The sequence below is a fragment of the Bombus pascuorum genome, chromosome 13, assembly GCF_905332965.1.
Source record: "Bombus pascuorum chromosome 13, iyBomPasc1.1, whole genome shotgun sequence".
Taxonomy (NCBI): domain Eukaryota; kingdom Metazoa; phylum Arthropoda; class Insecta; order Hymenoptera; family Apidae; genus Bombus; species Bombus pascuorum.
The window spans coordinates 5,020,005-5,035,008 of record NC_083500.1 but is presented as its reverse complement, the minus strand read 5'-3'; the positions used below and the strand labels follow the sequence as shown (position 1 = coordinate 5,035,008).

The 15,004-nt window shown below is 29.7% G+C and overlaps 4 protein-coding genes across 8 annotated transcripts; 1 reads left to right on the top strand and 3 right to left on the bottom strand.

Moving 5' to 3' along the window:
* The first annotated feature begins 57 nt into the window (after positions 1-57).
* LOC132913606 (vacuolar protein sorting-associated protein 18 homolog) lies at positions 58-5,527 on the top strand. Of its 4 annotated transcripts, none has more exons than XM_060972041.1 (19): positions 58-261; positions 631-743; positions 875-1,058; positions 1,123-1,286; positions 1,413-1,589; positions 1,697-1,744; positions 1,988-2,177; positions 2,242-2,363; positions 2,439-2,654; positions 2,742-2,858; positions 2,927-3,151; positions 3,222-3,404; positions 3,479-3,796; positions 3,869-4,004; positions 4,083-4,304; positions 4,369-4,520; positions 4,776-4,873; positions 4,951-5,262; positions 5,349-5,527. In XM_060972041.1, the coding sequence occupies exons 2-19, from the start codon at positions 663-665 to the stop codon at positions 5,410-5,412; spliced, it is 3,009 nt and encodes a 1,002-aa protein (XP_060828024.1). In that variant the 5' UTR covers positions 58-261; positions 631-662; the 3' UTR covers positions 5,413-5,527. The 4 variants fall into 4 exon arrangements, with proteins under 4 accessions (XP_060828024.1, XP_060828027.1, XP_060828025.1 ...); XM_060972042.1 differs by lacking the exon at positions 58-261 and adding an exon at positions 269-491; XM_060972044.1 differs by lacking the exon at positions 1,697-1,744.
* A 70-nt stretch (positions 5,528-5,597) lies between these two features.
* Positions 5,598-7,957, bottom strand: LOC132913610 (putative 3-methyladenine DNA glycosylase). 2 transcript variants are annotated; one of them, XM_060972049.1, is made up of 5 exons: positions 7,572-7,949; positions 7,244-7,394; positions 6,965-7,174; positions 6,663-6,872; positions 5,598-6,133 (listed from the first exon to the last, which is right to left on the bottom strand). In XM_060972049.1, the coding sequence occupies exons 1-5, from the start codon at positions 7,743-7,745 to the stop codon at positions 5,745-5,747; spliced, it is 1,134 nt and encodes a 377-aa protein (XP_060828032.1). In that variant the 5' UTR covers positions 7,746-7,949; the 3' UTR covers positions 5,598-5,744. The 2 variants fall into 2 exon arrangements, with proteins under 2 accessions (XP_060828032.1, XP_060828031.1); XM_060972048.1 differs by lacking the exon at positions 5,598-6,133 and adding an exon at positions 6,155-6,586 and having other exon boundaries at positions 7,572-7,957.
* A 1,011-nt stretch (positions 7,958-8,968) lies between these two features.
* LOC132913762 (uncharacterized) lies at positions 8,969-9,763 on the bottom strand. The gene is made up of 2 exons (XM_060972294.1): positions 9,413-9,763; positions 8,969-9,233 (listed from the first exon to the last, which is right to left on the bottom strand). The coding sequence occupies exons 1-2, from the start codon at positions 9,673-9,675 to the stop codon at positions 8,969-8,971; spliced, it is 528 nt and encodes a 175-aa protein (XP_060828277.1). The 5' UTR covers positions 9,676-9,763.
* A 2,749-nt stretch (positions 9,764-12,512) lies between these two features.
* Positions 12,513-14,911, bottom strand: LOC132913580 (putative odorant receptor 92a). Its single transcript, XM_060972010.1, has 5 exons — positions 14,091-14,911; positions 13,688-13,996; positions 13,247-13,496; positions 12,742-13,105; positions 12,513-12,616 (listed from the first exon to the last, which is right to left on the bottom strand). The coding sequence occupies exons 1-5, from the start codon at positions 14,308-14,310 to the stop codon at positions 12,560-12,562; spliced, it is 1,200 nt and encodes a 399-aa protein (XP_060827993.1). The 5' UTR covers positions 14,311-14,911; the 3' UTR covers positions 12,513-12,559.
* Positions 14,912-15,004: the final 93 nt, after the last annotated feature.

The following is a 15,004-nucleotide window of genomic DNA, read 5'->3' as shown; positions in this document are numbered from 1 at the left end:
ATTATATGCTTAATAGATGTTTGCAAATTACTTATTTACCATTTACTACTCACTATATCCTTCCTTACCAACAGTACTTGTTAGATACTAGAAAACGATACTAGAAAACGATATAATAAAATGCAAAATTTACATGAATTTTCTGCCATAGTTTATTGTCGCATAAAATTATATTACGATATTTATGCATAGTAAATAATTTATAATATCAAATCACCTAAGCTTTATATATATCTTTATCTAAGTTTTCTATCTATACAGGTTGTATTTTATCATTGTTACCAATGCAACTGAATTTGTCAAGTTGCTGTCAAATACTAGTCTCTTAAAAAAAAATATATTAAATTTAATATTTGTAAATTTAAGTTTAATTTGATTTGTAACGATATATGTATTTAATTTAAAAATGAATTATAACTCAATATGCAATAAATTATAAAACGACTAATTTAAAGTTGAATGAAATTTTTGTTGAAACTATCATTGTAAAGGTACATTAGATATTCACATCAATACAAATATTTTGTAACAAATATAATTAAAATACTTATATTTTAATATATAACATAATACAATAGAGTATTAGGCTTCAAATTGTGAAGCATAATTATAATGTGTATTTAATTGTAGTAGAGTAAACAGTTTTACATAGAGTGATAAAAATGACATCAATGTTTGATCAGTATGAGCAAGCATCTCAAAGATCAAAACAAGTATATACACCACCAATTCGTCCAGATATTGTAAGTTTATATTACATATAATAATTTTGTTTAAAAATATATATAACATATATATATATATATATATATATATATATATATACAAATACTTTATAAATTTTCATTTAATATTTTTTTCTTTATGCTTTTAGAGTACTGCTGGATTTATCCAAATGAAATTTCTAGATGATGGCCCAATTTTTATTAAACAGAAAGTTAATTTTTTACCACCGGATAAAATTTTACATCTTGTTGTTAACAATAATATCATTGTTATTGCCATGGCTAATAATCTCCTCTTACGTATTGACATGAAACATCCAGATTCACCTGAAGGTACTTCTTCTTTAATGAATCATAATATAAAACATAAGATATACGTAACATGTTTCTTTTCCAGAGATTGATATATCTAAATATGCAATGAATATGGAAATGTCAAGAATGTTTCTTGATCCTTTAGGTAATCACTTGTTGATATCTCTAGTTCCAAAATCTCAAGATCCTCCTAATTCTCCCCCTGAATTATTTTATTTACACAGAAAAACAACAAAATTAAAACAGGTAAATATGACGAATAAATATAACTAATATAATGAATTAAGTATATGTAATATAACTTGTATTAATTTATAGTAATATAAATATTGTTATAAAAGAAATATAGTTTTCAAGATTTGTTTATTTAAGGCAGGTAAATTCAAGGGACATGAGATCACTGCCATTGGATGGAACTTTTCAAATTCTTCCGAAACTACTACAGGTCCAATTCTCTTAGGAACTTCAAAAGGTCTCATTTTTGAAACAGAAATTGGTTTAGATGGTGATAAAATATTTAATACAAGCCTGGAACAATACTGGCGTCAGGTATAAATAAAATACATAAATGAAATTTTAATGTCATTGCCAATAAACATTATCATTTCATAATAATAAAAGTGTTACCCTTATATCATTATTCATTGTGTCCAAAGCTTCCTAACTATTTACCTCTTTATGGTGCTAAAGAGGTAGAAGGATTGGTGAGTTAGAAATTATATTTTTTGCATGTGCAAAACAACTGTATGCTAGAAATACAAAGATATTTTTGAGCTCCTGAAAATAATGTAATGGAGCATTATATTTATACAAAATTGCGGTCTCTTAATCATTTTAATCTGTGCTTATTATTTCTGCTATTTTCATGTCATAATCATACTTTATCATGGTATACCATAGTATTGCATTATATTGATATATAATCAATATTTAATTGCTTATTTTAGGTATTTGATATAGGGAAGGATAGTAAACCACCAATTACTGGTTTAGAGTTTCATAAAATACCAAATACTGACAAATATGTGATTATTGTTACTACTCTTATGCGAATTTATCAATATATTGGAGCAGTACAAAATCCAGAAGAAAAACCTTTATTACAACAAATTTTTAACAAATATTTGAATGTACAAGGTAAATTTTTACTATATATACTTCATTAAATTTTACGATTATAATCAAATCAATATTTTTACAGAGAGCTTCAATGAAGTAATAAATAATTTGCCTTATTCTAAAATTCAATTTTATTATCCTTCACTTGGTATTTTACCAAAATCGTTTGGTTGGTTAACTGAACCTGGTATATTTTATGCTCAGGTAATAATTTCATTGTTATTTACTTTTAATATATATTTTCCTGTAAAACTTCTTTTATAACTTCCATTTATTTAGATTGATCCAAAAATAGATCCAAAAAGTGTGTTAACAAATCAACAAATGTTAATTTGTCCTGAGGCAAGTCTAATGGGGATCAATACGTCACAAACAAGTACTCCACCCTTATCTTTTGTTTTAACAGAATTTCATGCCTTATTACTTTATACAGACCGTGTAAAAGGCATGTCGCTTTTAAATCAGGATTTGATATTCGAAGACATTTATAATGATGTATGTGGAGAATGAATTATGATTATAACAAGATCTGTCATTATTATGTTTGAATAGTATCATTAGAAAGAAAATTTCAATTTCTAGGCAGTGGGAGGATTACTTAATATTACTAAAGATTATGCAACACGTTCCATATGGGCTTATAGCGAAAAAGCAGTATTTAAATATAAAGTTAATAAAGAAGATAGAAATGTTTGGCAGGTAAAACTACTATATTTAGTATCAATTAATGGTATACATTAATAGATACATATATTATTTTTAAATAGATCTACGTTGATAAAGGTGAATTTGAACTTGCAAAACAATATTGTAAAGATAATCCAGCACATATAGATCAAGTGCTCGTAAAGCAAGCAGAAATGCTTTTTAAGAATAAGGAATATGAAAAAAGTGCTCTTATATATGCAGATACTCATTCGTCATTTGAAGTAATTTCCTTAAAATTTCTACAGGAATGGCAAATAGATGCTTTAAAGACATTTCTTAAAAAGGTATTATATTCGTTAATTTAAGTTTTCTAAATTTAAGTACTTGAAATAATTTAATTTTATATGTACCTAGAAACTTGAAGGGTTAAAAACACAAGATAAAACGCAAATAACCATGATTGTTGTATGGGTAATTGAACTATTTATGAATCAAATGGGTGTATTACGGAGTAACAATACATCATATTTACATGATCCACAATATCTAGAATTACAAAAACAATTTGATAGCTTTCTTGCAATACCAAAAGTTGAGGTATTAATAATATCATTAACAAGTATGGTATTATGCAAAAAAGTTTGGCACAAAAAAGTTTATTTTAATTTCAGGAATGTATTAAAAGAAATCGTAGCACTATATATGATTTAATGGCAAGTCATGGTGATAAAGACAATCTTATTCGTTTAACTATAATGCATTGCAACTATGAAGAAGTGATACGTCAGCATTTATATAAAAATAATTATTTAGATGCTCTTGAAGTTTTGAAAAGCCAAAATAATAAAGAGTTATTTTATCAGTTTGCTGGGATTCTTTTACAAGAATTACCACGCCCTACAATGACTGCTCTAATATCACAAGGATCTTTATTAAAGCCATCTAAGCTTCTACCAGCTTTAGTATCTTGTAATAGTGATGAAAAACATGTAAGATATTTACTCTTTTATTATATCTGGATTTTAGTGTTTATAACAATTAACTAATGTTTACTATTATAGGCAAAAGAAGTAATAAGATACTTAGAGTTTTGCGTTTATAAACAAAGTTGTCAAGAACAGGCAATTCATAATTTTCTATTATCTTTATATGCTCGTTATAAACGAGACGAAGTAATGCGTTATATTAGCTCTCAAGGTCATTTTTCAGACTATATTTTCATTAATATTATAATTTAATAATATTTTTAATGGGATGTTTATAAATTTACTTTAGGTCAAGATATAAATATGGTACATTATGATGTGCATTATGCATTACGATTGTGCCAAGAGGTTGGTTTAACAGAAGCTTGTGTACAGCTGTCTGCTTTACTTGGGTTGTGGACAACAGCAGTTGATTTAGCTTTAACAATTAATGTTGATCTTGCTAAACAAATAGCTGCTATGCCCTCTGATCATGATGATGAATTAAGGAAAAAGTTATGGTTGAAAATTGGTAATCAGAAATATAAATTTTTAATTTTATACTTTATTCCAATTCTAACATACTGTGATTCTAGCTGAACATGTAGTTCGAGAAAAAGATGACATACAACAAGCAATGGAATTTTTGCAGCATTGCGATATAGTCAGAATAGAAGATATATTACCTTTCTTTTCAGATTTTGTTACTATAGATCATTTCAAGGATGCTATTTGCAATTCATTGCAGGTAAAATAATTTTTCAGATAGCATGTACAATAGTGTCATGTTAGTTGATGTCAGCTGACTAATAATAAGTATATTTAACAAGCTAAGAGTAGTAGAATAGTAGAGTTTTACAAAATTTCGAGTGTCTTTCTTTCTCACTAAATGTCAATGAATTACGTGAGACGAAATATCTAACTTGTCACTGAAGATTTAACATAGCTAACACAACATTACAAATATTGATCAGATAGTGTTTATTTTAATTGTATTTGACAGGAATATAATCAACATATTCAAGATTTAAAGGAAGAAATGCAAGAAGCAACAAAAGCAGCAGAACTTATTAGGAAAGATATACAAGAGTTTAGAACGAGGTAAATCGATAAATAATAATAGATTATTTAATGATATGATATCATTATATCATTATGACATTATTATATTTTTTTAGGTGCACATTTATAAATACTAAAGATACATGTAATACTTGTGGTGTTCAATTACTACTACGACCTTTTTACGTATTTCCATGTGGACACAGATTTCATAGTGATTGCCTTGTAGCTGCATTAACACCTATGTTGTCAATGGATCAGAGAACGAAGCTAGCTGATCTTCAAAGACAACTCACTGCTCTTTCAAATAAACCTGAAGATACTAGATCAGTCAGATCTGTATCTTTATCTACAAAAGACCAAATCAAGGCTGACATTGATGACTTAATAGCATCTGAATGTTTATATTGTGGAGAACTAATGATAGAGTGAGTTATATTTTTCTAGTTTATGTCGATATATATTTAACTATTTTAAAACACGGTAAACTAAAATAATGAAACTTATGTTACAGGTCTATAGATAAACCATTTATTGAAGAAGAGGACTATGAGAGAGTGATGAAAGAATGGATATGAGTTATATGAAATATTGCTGATTTTGAAAATATTTTTAAATGCATACATATGTTATATATTACATTTATATATCAAGATGATCATTTGTGATAAATAGATTATGTATTATACTTTATTAATTGTAAAAATTATTTATTTTATAAATACATTAAAAATTCTAATCTAAAACATTACAAGTTCGAATATAATCTTAAAATAATATAGATTATGTATTTCACGATTTTGTATGTATCAGCTCATGTGTATACAGAAATATAAATATCTGTAATGTGTTAAACTATATTGAAAAATACTAATTTTAAATATATTCGGTACATTATATTAGCTGTAATTTAATTCAGCTCCAAATACTTTTCTGCTTCCTTATTCCGTTTACTCACGGCTCTATTCCCATAAATATAATACCGTAATGGTTTATTTGTCCATTCTTCTCCATAGTTATCTATTCCTATTCTACGACATTTAACAATATTGAATTTCTCTATTTCCCCATTTTCGATCCATAAACCTTTCCAAGAGCACAAGGAATATTTACTATGATTTTTATGCAGCTGGAAAGCCATACATAACTTTGATGGGCCATTACATAATTCATGTTCCTTTAAATCTTTTAATAACTTTTTAGATGCACTCGATGATCTCTTTGAAGTTCGTTGATTAGTCATATACCCAATACCTTCTAATGGTTCGACTGCCCTTATTAAAACAGCACACCCTTCACCTAAAATCTTACCGGGATATTTCTTTATTGAAGAATATGAAATACAAAAGATGGAAAGTTAAATATTATATGCATGTTCTTCAGATTTAATATCTCTATGACTAACACTAGAACTTCCTAACACATAATATCTCCATACTTTCTTTTTATTATTGTTTGAATCATCAGAATTTGCTGCTACAATAGTAGTTGACTTTATATAAGGATCATATTCTATCCACAAATCACTACATTCATAAATCTTTTTCTGGTTGAAGATATCTTCATCAATAACAAAAGCTGTACAAATCTTGGTTGGATTGTTACAAAGTTCATACTTTTTAAAATTTTGAACATTTTTTACAATTTCCTTTTCTTTTTTATTTTCTTTTGTCTGCATATTTCTTAATAATTCCATATAATCAAGGCCAAGCATAGGTTCTACTGCTTTTATCAATACATGCGCTCCTGACTCTAAATATTTTTTTGTAAAATACTACGTTCTGTATCTAATTCTTTTACTTTTGATACTTTTCCATTTTTCACTCACCTTGACTAGATATGTTGAAACAATGATACATTCCATATGTCATATATATATATATAGTACCAGGTGGCATATACATTGGTATATTACGAGGAGTAACTTTATTTTGATAAGTATGTGATGCTTTATCAATTACTCCTAAATATCCTTCTGTTTCAACAATTCTACCTTTTAAAATAGTACCATTTTCTAGGCAGCGAACTAGTACTTTCCCTGAATATACAAACATACATGAATACTGCATACTTATAATGTATATTGTATAAGTTGAATAGTTAAGAAAACTAGATAATTTGCAATATTACCTAATAAATTTTGTGCTAATTCTTCACAAGGACAATCGAAAAATGAATATGGCAATCTATTTGAACATATTTCTTTTTCCCATGCAGTCAATGGTGGATCTTCCAATTGTTTTAATTCTTCTTTCATCATTTTAAGGTCTACCACTGCTCTAGGTTTACTTCTTGGAGGAGGTATATTTGGTTGTAATTCTTCGTCAACCCCTTTACTCCCTAGATGTATACATCATGTAAAAGTATGCATCAAATATAATATATAGCTATTGTTTTAAAGAGACCTACTATTTCTCAAACTTTTAAAGTTGAGTTTATTTGTTTGTTTCTGTTCCAGATTCTGAACATTTTCTACTGGTGGTTTCAATGTTTCTGCTGTGTTAGATAGTTCTTTATCTTTAAAATTTTTATTTCGCACCATTGAATCTTCTTCCATACCCTAATAATGTTCATTTTATGTATGAGCATGTTACAAAAAAAAGTTACATTATTGTTATAGAATTTATATTGTTCTTAATAAAAGCAGTTATAAATAGATACAGAAGATAAAAATCAGCAATTTATTTAAAAAAAAGTAATTACAATATTTTTTAAAAATCAGATATTAGTAGTAAACCTTTGATTTGGTTTTCATTTCATCTGTGTCGATATCATCAATGTTTCTTTCTTCGGCAGAATGTGTCTTTAAAGTTGATCGTGTTCTCTTCATTAGTGAAATACAAGTCGTGAAACGAACAGCTATAAAACTGTTAAACGTTTGTCGACTAATAGTCTCTACGAAAAATAACATAAATTACAACATATTTCTTAACATTACCAGATTAGGTTAGATCGGCTGGTGAAAACTGCTAAAATTCAAAATTCAAATGCAATGAAGTTTTCCCGCAAAATATAAACGTCAAATATCAATGTTGCCACTATAAAAATATAGTGAGATCATTTTTATTCGTGCTATGTATTGGGTTTATTATTTGAAACGTGTTAAAAAAGAAGCACTACTTTTTCCTTTTGAAAAGAGGTACGATGAATTCTTTTACATTTCTGCATGCGAATATGTGCTCTGTATAACGAATTAATTGATACATACGATTGTTTAGTATTCCACGATTGACGAGGGTTTTTAGATTGGATATTATAGGCAACATCTACATTCGATTGAAGAATAATGTCAGGTATGATAAGAAATTAAAATTTACTCTTTTAATTAATTACAGGCTAATTGTACGAAGATGCTACGGATATTATTATGGATACACATTCGACTGTTTTTGATAGGAATTGTTTTTAATTCGAGTGAAATCATAGATTGCCTCTCTTATTTCTTTGAAGTTTACTTTTCTTGTATTTGTCGTAATAAAGTAAAATACGAGGCAGCTGTGTTGAATACCTGAAATCAAATTTTTTCAATCTTCACTTCTCTGCTTGGTAATCTCGTAAGAATTAATTTTTGTCGACGTAAAAATATTAATTTTTAAATTCAACACAGTTCAATATTTCGAATAAATTACTCACAGTCGTTAATGTATGGATAGACAACGTTCGGAAAGTTAATGCTGAAATACTGCAATATTGTTGTGCCCTAACAATCATAAGGCAAAGGTGTTGCTGATACATTGACGGTAAATTGTACCACGGTATGTTGAAATAAGCAACCTGCCCAACTTCTTGATTTTCTTGGATAAGAATTTCACCGGGCCAGCACCATAAAAGTAGTTGTACCGTCACGGAAATAAAATAAGATGTACATTTCAGTATATCAGTAATTTCTGCTTCGTTATCGAGCAATGCATATCCACTCAAACAAATTTCTATCCCGCTCGTAAGGATTTGCATGAAAATGATGGGTGTGAATAAATTATTCACATCATTTACCACACTGTGTAAAAGTAGTAGTATTGTCAAAGACACAAATTGGACAGGAAGCAGTATGATTTAACAGTAATAAAAAATATTAATAGAAAAAAATTTATTAATAAAATTGCAAACACAACGGGATGAGATGTAGGAAAATATTTACTGTATCATTCGTTGATGATGGCGAATGCATCTCATTAGTTCTATCTTTATCTTCCGCGTGTAATTTGGGTTACAATTTATTTCATTTCCTATATTACTAATCCAGGTATTGATTAGTTTAAATTGAGCAGACACGTGCAAAACCGTGGTCATAAATGAGGCATCCAAGCCAGAGATTGTAGTAGCGCAAACCACGGATGATAGAATTTGACAAATGAAAGCGATTTCAAATTTAGGAGATGCTGAAATATCTGTGCCATACCTAATAACGTGTTTAGGTATGAGAAATAAGTAATACTGAATTTTATGTCTGAATAAAGTAAATAATCCATATCGATAACAAATATCTTATGATTTTAATATTGTAGCAGATATATTTTTATTTATTTTACTTTGTGATCAACGACGAAGGAAATATAAATAGAAAAGGATGATATTTACCAGACAACAAAGGGTAAATGTCGGTTGTTATCTGTACTGCTTGCATTGTATTCGAATCTAAAATAATCAACAACTGCAGATGTGGAGAAAGTGATCACGTTGCACATGCACGATAAATAAAAAGCTATTGTACAAATTCGTGCCCAATAAGCGAGCCGTATATAAGGCTGCATTTCTTTCGAATCGTTAGCAGTGTCCCATAAACTTCGTATTTCATAGTAAAGTCTGTATGATCTTTCTCTTCTAATTATTAGGTAGATCATTTTGAATAACAATTGTGCGATTGTGGTTAAAATGCATCCTACTCCTAATTCGAGAAGGAATTTAATTTAATACGATGCCACAAGATAGTAGTTTGTTAGAAAAAATGTGAGATATAAGTCAATTTTACTGAGGCTTACCTGCTAGGATCGTTATGTCACCCCAACTCGATACTATCATCATAATTTCGGGCACAAAAACGCTACTGATAGCTATTAGTGCAAATATCAAGCGGATGTATGCGAATATTTTGCTACACGTCGAACTTTTCTCTTCGATAGGCCACATTCCAACCATGCTACAGAAGATCCTATTCGGTAGTATGTAATAATCGATCGATGTGTTAGATAGTTCTTTCATGTTTTCCCTTGATACGAAATTGGATGCGTGTCTACGAATGAAACCGTGTCTCGTATGTCCTGACAAAGTTTTCCGGTAGGGAATTCTTTATGACAATATTATAGACCAGATGTTAAAATATAAGGTTTTATTTCCGTTTTCCCTTCGCTCGACGCATGTTCAATATTAATGTTATTCTGCAATATGTCTCCCTTTATTTTGTCCCTCTTACTTCTGATTTGTAGTTTGATGAATAGTCTATGTTGTAAGTAGAAGGGACATTACCTAAATTGATATAATGGTTTCTTATGCAACTTAATTGAATATTCAGTCATGTTTAATATATACAAAGTCAAAATACAGTATAGAAGGCTGTTGAAAGAAACAGTATAGAAGAATTTGTCTTTGTTTCTACTTCTTTTTGTTATCTTCAAGGACAGAATAAGGAACAGTTATTAGCAACAATAACATATTTAAATTAATTGTGTCCATTTTTAGTTCAATTTCACATAATAATAAGATGAGATATAACGTAACAAAAGTAATACAAGTGTTGTTAGAACTTACGTGTAGGAGAATCATGTTCATGATATTTGTAGTGAAAATTTCATCTAAAAGTGTGCTTGGTATCGGCATTTAGAAGACGTGGATAAATTAAAAGTTAATAAGTATTTCAATGAAAGAAGATGAAAATGTAACTGTAAAATTGTAACAATCTATGGGCAATATTCACATTCGATTATAGAATATCAGATATAGTATATACAGTTAGAAATTTACACTTTCTGTTACAGACTATTTTTTGAACTGTTGTACGAGGGTACTACGCTATAGATACACATTTGATTGTTTACTTTGGAATTTAGTTTTGTTGCATTTTTTGTAACACGGTAAATGACGAGGCGGCTGTGTTGAATATCTGAAATCAAATTTATATTTTAATTTTCATATTTTTATTTTGGTTTTGCAGAAATTGATTTTTCTTGATTTTATATTTTGACCATTTCTAGCCTGTTGCATATCTCATTCTTGAAATAAGTAAATGGTTACTCACTGCCATTAATGTTTGAATAGATAACATTTTAAAAGGTAATGCTGTAATACTACAATATTGTAGTGCCCTGAGCACATAGTATTGAAAGTAACAGGAGATATGCCGGTCAAAGCATATGCAAATGTTATTGTCAATATAATAGGATCCAAAACGCAGTTAGGTTCATCTTACGCATCTCAAATGCAAGGGCATATCTCTACTTAGATTCTGCAAAGACAGCCACTGAATTAGCGACCAAATATAAAAGTATGAACATAAACAGCACCAACATCGAACTAAAATCACTTATCTTTTTATCTCAACGAGTCATCTTTTTAGATGTATCTCCGACAATTCCCAATTAGAATAGTCTAGTGAATGCCTCTAAAAGAAATAATATTTGAATCATTTCCAAAATATGCTTACTGCGAGCCAAACTTAACGAATCGGACTTCTCACACATTTTGAGCACCAGAAGAAAATTATACGTCAACCCAGGAGACATCACAAAGATTCTATCACATACTATGGAATCCCTACAGAATATGCGCATTTACAGACAAACTGATCTCCTTCAGCTGTAACGAAGGACATATAGCCAAGCGATTCCCGAAGGGAGAGTATGCAATTGATAACATTCCAGGATCTACCAAGACTGAAGAAAAAAATAAGACTAACATTCCGTCACAGAATAGCAGCGTTCCCCAGCCATCCCAGATAATAGAGGAATTTTCCTTATCTCAAGTGACAAATCATACCAAACCAGAGCATAGTATACACCTACGTAAGCTTCAATCAAATTATAAGTTCTTATGGATAACAATGATACCAGAATCAATAACACTCCCGTAGACAACAATGATTCAATTATACAGAATCTGCTCATTTTCAAGGAATCTAAACCGTTTCAAAAGAAAAGAAAATATGGAAGTTACAAAAGGAGAAAAATCAGTATCCTGAAGACAGCTAAAATCACAGAAATGTTGGAACTAGCTAAAGTCCCATTTGACAATAATCGGCACAGATATCCGCTAAATTTCACCCAACTCCTTAATTTTCTGGGTAATTGTGTCGTTCTATAAGACCCAACAGCAGCAGCAATTGTTCTAACACACGGCATGCCACCCTTAACCCTGATGTTGAGCGAAATGTATCTTCATCTTGAGCATCGAAATATAGAAGATAGAATCCGTCGTATCTTGGAAAGCTGTAATCTATCGATTTAAATCAATAAAATGGATATTATGCTGAAGTTCTACGTAAACATCATGTAATGTAAATAACGTAAATAATCTCGACAGAGACCGAATTGCTTGAATAAAAGAAAATCTACATTCGACTGAAGAATAATGTCAGGTATGATAAGAAATTAAAATTTACTCTTTTAATTAATTACAGGCTAATTGTACGAAGATGCTACGGATATTATTATGGATACACATTCGACTGGTTTTGATAGGAATTGTTTTTAATTCGAGTAAAATCATAGATTGCCTCTCTTATTTCTTTGAAGTTTACTTTTCTTGTATTTGTCGTAATAAAGTAAAATACGAGGCAGCTGTGTTGAATACCTGAAATCAAATTTTTTAAATCTTCACTTCTCTGCTTGGTAATCTCGTAAGAATTAATTTTTGTCGACGTAAAAATATTAATTTTTAAATTCAACACAGTTCAATATTTCGATTAAATTACTCACAGCTGTCAATGTATGGATAGACAATGTTTGGAAAGTTAATGCTGAAATACTGCAATATTGTTGCGCCCTAACAATCATAAGGCAAAGATGTTGCTGATAAATTGGCGGTAAATCGTACCACGGTACATTGAGATAAACTACATGTCCTATGTCTTGGCTTTCTCGAACGAGAATTTCACCAGGCCAACACCACAATAAGAGCTGTATCCCCATGGAAATGAAATAAGATATAAATTTCACTAGATCGGCTTTTGCTGTCCCGCTATCTAGCATTGCATATCCACTCAAACAAATTTCTATCCCGCTCGTAAGAATTTGCATGAAAATGATGGGTGTTAACAAATTATTCACTTCGTTCACCACACTGTATAAAAGTAGTAGTATTGTCAAAGACACAAATTGGACAGGAATCGGTATGATTTAACGGTAATAAAAAATATTAATAGAAAAAAATTGATTAATAAAATTGCAAATACAACGGGGTTAGAAGTATGAAAATATTTACTGTATCATTCGTTGATGATGGCGAATGCATCTCATTAGTTCTATCTTTATCTTTCGCGTGTAATTTGGATTGCAATTTATTTCAATTCCCATATTACTGATCCAGGTATTGATTAGTCTAAATTGAGCAGACACGTGCAAAATCGTGGTCATAAATGAGGCATCCAAGCCAGAGATTGTAGTAGCGCAAACCATGGATGATAGAATTTGACAAATGAAAGCGATTTCAAATTTAGGAGATGCTGAAATATCTGTACCATACCTAATAATGAGATTAAGTATAATAAAAAGTAGAAATAATTAATTTTATACCTAAATAAAATAAGATAATCCTTATCGATAATAAATATTTTATGATTTAAATATTGCAGCAGATACATTTTTATTTATTTTACTTTGTGATCAACGACAAAGGAAATATAAGTAGAAAAGGATGATGTTTACCAAACAACAAAGGGTAAATGTCTGTTGTTATCTGTACTGCTTGCGTTGTATTCGAATCTAAAATAATCAATAACTCCAGCAATGGAGAAAGTGATCACATTGCACATGCAGGACGAGTAAAAAACTATCGTACAAATTCGTGCCCAATAAACGAATTCTACGTAGGACTGCATTTCCTTCGAATTGTTAGCAGTGTTCCATAAACTTCGTATTTCATAGTAAAGTCTACATGATCTTTCTCTTCTCACTATTAGGTAAATCATTTTGAACAACAGTTGTCCGACAGTAGTTAAAACACATCCTACTCCTAATTCGAGAAGGAATTTAATTTAATACGCTGCCACAAGATAGAAGTTTGTTCGAAGAAATATGAGATATAAGTCAATTTTACTGATGCTTACCTGCTAGGATCGTTATGTCACCCCAACTCGATACTATCATCATAATTTCGGGCACAAAAACGCTACTGATTGCTGTTAGTGCAAATATCAAGCGGATGTATGCGAATATTTTGCTACACGTTGAACTTTTCTCTTCGATAGGCCACATTCCAACCATACTACAGAAGATCCTATTCGGTAGTATGTAATAATCGATCGATGTGTTAGATAGTTCTTTCATGTTTTCCCTTGATACGAAATTGGATGCGTGTCTACGAATGAAACCGTGTCTCGTATGTCCTGACAAAGTTTTCCGGTAGGGAATTCTTTATGACAATATTATAGACCAAACGTTAAAATATAAGGATTTATTTCCGTTTTCCCTTCGTTCGACGCATATTTAATATTAATGTTATTCTGCAATATGTCCCCCTTTATTTTGCCCCCCTTATTTATAATTTGTGGTTTGATGAATAGCCTATATTGTAAGTAGAGGGGACACTACCTAAATGGATATAATGGTTTCTTATGTAACATAGTTGAATCTTCAATCATGTTTAGTACATACAAAGTCGAAGTACAGTATAGAAGACTGTTGAAAGAAATAGTATAGAAGAATTTGTCTTCGTTTCTACTTCTTTGTGATATTATCTTCAAACAAACAATAAGGAACAGTTCTTAGCAATAACAACATATTTAAATTGTGTTACATTATCTTTAATTCAATTTTGCTAATAAAATGAGATATAACGTAATAAAAATAATGCAAATGTTAGAATTCTCGAGCAGAAGGATTATGTTCATGAGATTTTTTAAATTAGTGAAAATTTTACTCAAAAATGTGCTTGGAATTGCCAGCGTTTAGAAGAAGAATATGAATAAATTAAAAGTTTATAATTATTTCAATGAAAGAAGATGGAAATTGCATCTGTAAA